General features: G+C 48.5%; 1 protein-coding gene across 3 annotated transcripts in view; it reads left to right on the forward strand.

The window, feature by feature from the left end:
• HTR4 (5-hydroxytryptamine receptor 4) overlaps positions 1 to 1,974 on the forward strand; it is a 62,622-nt gene extending 60,648 nt beyond the window's left edge. For all 3 annotated transcript variants that reach the window (XR_014854954.1, XM_085074050.1, XM_085074051.1), the window contains one exon: positions 715 to 1,974. Coding sequence is in view for 2 of the 3 variants with exons in the window: in XM_085074050.1 (XP_084930176.1) it covers positions 715 to 802 (88 nt within the window). In the remaining variant the exon portion in view is untranslated. The remainder of the gene's footprint in view (positions 1 to 714) is intronic.
• The last annotated feature ends 4,173 nt before the right edge of the window (positions 1,975 to 6,147 follow it).

Consider the following 6,147-nt stretch of genomic DNA (forward strand, 5'->3'; position numbering starts at 1 on the left):
ATATCCAGTGGTCTGACCATGCTGGAAATCAGCATCCAGTCTGGGAAATTCCTGGGGACATCCTCCAGCCCAAAGACAGGCAGTGCAGCTGATTCCCTGGATTTCAGTTTGGGATTGTGCCTGAACTCCTGGAACTGACAGAGACATCATTTGTAGGATGTTCATATCATCTGCTCCAGGCATTTCACCTCAATGAGGAGCCCAAATCCCAAGAAAATTCAGTGACTGAGGGAGAGATGCTTTCAGAGTGATGACACCAAATAAAGTGATGGCACAGTGGCAGTTTTGAATATGTAGACAGAGTTCCTGGCCTTTTCAAACAAATCCTGAGGCTGGCAGTGCTTCACTGTGCTACCAGCAGAGAACTGAAATTCTTCTATTTTCTTAGGGTTTTTCCTTTTTAATCGGGATTGTGATGCAGATATTTCACGTATGGCTTGGGTGTTTATTACTGAGAGAAATAATTTATCCACATCTCTAAATATTGGGGAGAAAAGGCTTAACAGAGGCCTGAATTCCCTGGTATGGATTTAGATGAGGGAAAAATATGCTTTTACAGTTAATTTTGCATCTTCCTACTTCTGGACCTACTCAGAGGATGGTTTGTGGGATTTGGATATTTGGAAGAATCACTCTCTTAACTCTACTTTGGGGTTTTCAAGACCTTATTTTCTGTGAGTTTGGCACTGACACACCTTTGTGTTCCCCTGCCAGGTACACAGTTTTACACAATGGGCACCACCAGGAACAGGAGAAGCTTCCCATCCACACTGACCCTGAATCCCAGGAGTCCTGTTTCTAGTCCTGGGCCTGGAGGAGGAACAGTCCAGCTGGAAAAACAGAGGCTTTAGGATTTCCCAAGGATTCATGGGCAGCAGGACTTGAAAAATCATCCCTCTGCATTGTCATGGTGCCTCCTGCACGGAATTCCTGGGAATGTCCAGCTGTGGAGCATGGGGAAGGTGAGGATTCCTGTCCCTGCCAGAGCCCTGCTGCAGGAATGGGTGATTGCTAGGTCAGCCCATGCAGGGACTCTGCTGCTCCTGCCCAGCTCAGCCCTCTGTCCTGCACTCCTGGAGCTCACAAGGTGTGGCTGAAGCCCATGGGATGGGACTGAGCTCAGCTCCAGCCCTGCCTGAGCCTGGACGCTGCCAGGGGAGGAACAGCTCCGAGATTTCTCCAGGCAAACAGGAGGAAATGTTTGCTGCCCTTTGGTTCCAGCCCAGCCCAGCTCAGCACCAGCTGCTCCCCCAGCCCTGCAGAGCTCTGGAAGTGCTTTTGCTGTCTGCTGGAACATTCCAAGGGTGTGCAGTGGGAGCTGCAGGGAATCCCAGCTGGGATCCATGGCCATTCCTGCCATTCCCAGGGAATGGGATGTCCCTGGAGCTCAGAGCTCTCCTCATCCCTCCCTGAGCAAACTCTGGCCATTCTGAGGCAGCAAAACCTCAGCCAGGACAGTCAGGCTGCAATGGATCACTAAGTGCCATCGTGGAAAAAAACCCATCAAACCCCTTTTAGCTCCACTTGGGAGAGAGACTTCTACTCACATTTGCCACCTTTATTTTTCTATTTGTTCCTGGTCTCTTCCAGTCGAGGTGAGGAGTTTCCCAGACTTCCCAGTCTCACTTTTTGCAAAGATCTCAGTCCTCAGCTGCTTCCTGCATGTAGATGTTGCCACATTCCTCGTGAGCTGCTTCCCCCTTTGCATGGAAAGGGTGGGCAAGGCTCTCACCTCCACCCATTTGGGAGAAAGATTTTCATGCAGGATCAAGACCGTGAGCCTCGAGCCTTTCTGGATGAAGATCTACCCCAGAGATGCCACCCTGAGCCTGGAAAAGGAAATTGTTCTTTGTTATATCGTGTAACCATGTACAGATATTTTTAATGTACAAAGAGAAGCTGACATTATTTATTATTTTTTATCAGGAACATGTGGTTTTTTCATTAAAAAAGCTTCTAGAGCAAGGAGCTTAACATTCTATGTATTATTATTTAGTAATATTTCTGTTGCTATGTGACAGGTATTTACTGTAAACAGACAAATCCTGCTTGGAACAAACAGAAATGTTGCTCAGTAGGAGAAAAATTGTGCATGAGAAGAACAAGTGGCTTCCTGGCCATGGTGTCTGACTTCTTTAAATACTTCTTCCACGTCAGAGTCACTGATAAAGCTTCACATCCTTTTCCTTTAGGATTCCAAAGGACCCTGGGCAGGAATTGGAACGCTGAGGTAGAAAATTCCTGCCAGCTGGAAGGACAAAAATGGTTGGTGTTTGTGGTGGAAGGTGCTGCTGGTTCATCACTGGGATGGGTTTGGCAATGACCTGGTTTTGCAGGGATTTATTTTTAAAAAAAAATCATTTAGCTTTACTCTTGACACCAGGACAGTGAGGGAAAAAAGGCCATAATTGAAATTTAGGGGAAAATCCAGCCAGAGTTCCTTCAGTCCTGTGCTCCTCCTCCTCTGTGAAAATACCCACAGGGCTTTGGTTGGGATTGGGGCTGCAGAACAGCTTGGCTTGGTTTCACTAGAAGTGTCAAATTTCTGAAAAAAATCCTGAAAATAAAAAAAATTCTGCAAGTGCCAGAGCTGCACAGGCAGAGCTGAGGATGCCAGGGGAGCTGTGGCTGCAGCCCAGCAGGACCAGCAGGTCACACTCACAAACAGCTCCAAACTGAGCAATCCTGAGGGGGAAATGACTCTGCCACGTGTGTCCTGCAGTCCTTTCAGCACTGCAAATATCTGCAGGTTTTAGTCTTGGCAATGAGAAAAAAAAAGAAAAGGAGAAGCTCTCTCAGCAGAACAGTTACAGCAAATTCCCCAAATCCTTCACTTCAGCCATGCAGGGTGAGCTGCTCCTCTTGCAGGCTCTGATGCACAGAAAGAAATTAGAACTTTTACCACAGTGAAGTAAAAATGAAGGCAGAAATTTCCACCTGCACTTCCAGCCCAGGGCAGAGTGAGAGCTGAGGAAGGAGCTGACAGAGGAACAGAGAGATGTGATGGAGCTGAGGAGTGTTTGGGAAAAGGATTTTCTATTAGAGATGTGTGGGAAGCCTTTACTCACCAAATCCCAGGATTGCTGAGGTTGGAAAGGAGCTCCAAGGCCACCAAATCCAAACTGTGCCCAATGCCCACCTTGTCCCCAGCCCAGGGCACTCAGTGCCACCTCCAGGAATTCCCTGGACACCTCCAGGAGCTTCAAGGACACTCCAGGGAGGATGGACATTGGGAATGAGAGAGCTCAGTGATTCTCCCCTTGCCTCTGACTCAAAATGACTTTGATTTTACCTCCTCTGCTCCTCCTGGCCCTGACTGGGATCCAGAGCTCTGGGAATAATCAGCCACAGTGTATCAGCTGCACAGAAATGCTATTTTTGCATCACCAATTACTTCTCAATTTAGGGATTACTAACCGATATCTTCAGCCTAAAGCTCATCTCAGCCCAGGATCGTGGCTTTAATCATGGAATTCACTCCCAACTGGCTCTGCTCAGCAAGATGGGGGAGAATCAAGAGGTATTTAAGGATTTCTTGCCGTCAGCCTGAGTTAATAACGAGCACAGAACCAGCCAATGGGGTCCAGATCGTGTCCAGCTCTCCCCAGCACAGCTGAGAGAGGGAGCAGCTCCAGCCAAGAGCTGGATTTGGGAGCAGGCAGCGCCCACAGCACTGAGTCATTCCCACCCAACTCAGTGCTGCAGCTAAGGAGAGCATTTCCATCCTGGACCTGGCAGCTGGAAATCCTTCCTCACTGCAGGATCCCATTTTTCTCCACATTTGAGTTCCTCTCTGAGCAATCCCAGACCAAAGGGCAAGAAATCTGCTGGTTTCTTCTAATATGATCTCACTAAAAACACACCAAAGCTTTTAGTTCTTTCCATTTTTGTATAAATCTCCCTGAATAAAGCCTCAGTTTATCTCCTGTCAGCACCCAGTGCCTGCTGGGGAGCTGAAGGGAACTGTGCAGCTTTGGGCTGCGCTGTGAGCACAGGCAGGGCACACAGGGCCATGGTGTCCCTGTCACCTCCCTGACGAGGGATTACGTTGGAATTGCTTTACTGGGAATAAAAAGTGAGAATCCTGGGCAAGGGAGCTGCAGCTGCTCCTCACACCCTGAGCAGCTTGGAGAGAGAGCAGGGGCAACATTCCTGTCTGACCATCCACTCCTAGCTTTAATTGAGCTTTTCCTCAAATAAAAACACTTCCAAAATCGTTCTCTTTCTGAAAGCCAAGCACTGATTTCGCCTTCCCCCCAAACCAGAGGGAAAAGCATCACTCAGCATGAGAACAGAAGGCTTTGTGCCTCTCAGCTGTGCCCAAACACACTCTGGCCTTTCTGTTTACCTCCTGCACTATTCCAATGACATTTCCCAGACACCTGAGCATCTCCCAGCCAGGATCTCTGCAGCCTCTTCCAGGAGGAGCCGTGGGAACAGCAGAGCCACATCTCCCACTGCCTTCCCAGCCAGGAATTTCTCTTCAGTGACTAACAGACCCCCCTGAGTGCACCAGAGGGACACAAATCCAACCAAGACTGAACTCACCCAGTGTTGCTGAGTCACAGCTGACCCAGGGAAGGAATTCTGTCCTGTTGCTTTCCCAAAGTCCCATCCAGGAAGGAGGCAGAGCACAGAGGTGATGCAATCCCAGAGTTTCCTTTGTCCTTCTCCTCACCTTTCAGGTTCAATGTTGCCTTTGAGCTGCAGCAAAGCTTCCTTTGATATCCAGATGCAAATCTCCCAGTTTGTTGGGGCTGGAAATGGATCCCAGTTTGTCCCCAAGCTGCCCCAGCAGCAGAGCAGGACTGGCAGGCCCAGCTGGGATTTCCTGAGCTGCAGGAAGGGGAGCAGAGCAGGATCTGATCCTGCCCAGGCAGGAGGGCAGAGAAGCCTGGGATGGAAACATCTGGAATGCTCCAGGGAGGTTTAACATCTGGGCAGAGCCAAGGAAACCCTCCTTTGCCATGGGGATTGAATAAAAGTGCCCAAAACAGCCCCAAAATGGAAATGGGAAGCTCAGACCCCAAAGATGAAATCCCTGGCAGTTCCCAGCTCCTCCCTCACCCCAAACCCTCAGGAGAAGGTCAGAGGAGATTTAGGCACTGCTGGAAAATGGGTGGAACATTTCAGAGGTCAGAGGTACTGCAAGGTTCAACTGCTCCCAGAAATCATGGATATAAACAAACACTTTATTTGTGGAAATACTTCTGCAAAAGGCTGCAGTTAAGGGATACCAGAGGCAGATCTCCAGAAACCCAGGAACATTTTCTGGACTAAAATGGTAAATCTGACTGAATCCATGACTCAGAGGACTGGAAACACTTCTAGAGAGGGTCACAACTGCTTTGTCTGAGTATCATTGAATACATTATCTATGGTTAAATGTAAGAGTTACAAGAAGCCATTGACTGTGATCCTGCATTAAAGCAAATTTAACAACATTCACATTCTCTGGTGTTCAGTGCAGAGAGCAGGGCTGAGGAAATGCTGCTCCCATTAGGCACCATTCTCCTCCTCTTATCCCAGATATTTCTATTCCACATCATCCCAAGAATTCCCACAGAGAGGCAGAGAAAACCAACACTAGAGTTTTGCTGTGTGGAGCAGTTTTACCTCAATTTCACAGAGCTGAACATCATAGAAATCCCCATTAGCCACATTTACCCCAAATTCAGAGAATCACAATCAGGATGATGAGCGTAATTGTATAAAATTGTATCAATTGCACAGATTTTACCACAGGAAATGTCGTTTTTTTGGCTGGTGACACCAATTTTAAACAAGCATGGATGAGAGACAAGGCCAGAGAATTCTGGGAATTCACTCCCAGAGCTGGGAATTGGCCTTTCCAAGCTCTCCCAGCCCTGGGCACCCAGGCCAGGTAGTTCAACACCAAAATGTGCATTTTAGACCTGCCCTGGCAGCAAATCCCCACCAAACCCCTGTGGGCACTGTGAGAACCTTTCAATACACAACACACACACACATTTTGGGGCAAATAGCAGCACTTTTTACTGACCACGTGGACAATGAGCATTGAGGAGTGAGCACAGCCCAACCCCAAAGCTCCCTGGCTGTGCCACACCAACCCTGTGCTGCCACAGCCACAGCCAAGCAGCTCCACATCCCCTTTTCTGCCTGCCT

This window comes from Lichenostomus cassidix, chromosome 13 (genome assembly GCF_008360975.1).
Source record: "Lichenostomus cassidix isolate B80296 chromosome 13, HeHo_3.0, whole genome shotgun sequence".
Lineage (NCBI taxonomy): Eukaryota > Metazoa > Chordata > Aves > Passeriformes > Meliphagidae > Lichenostomus > Lichenostomus cassidix.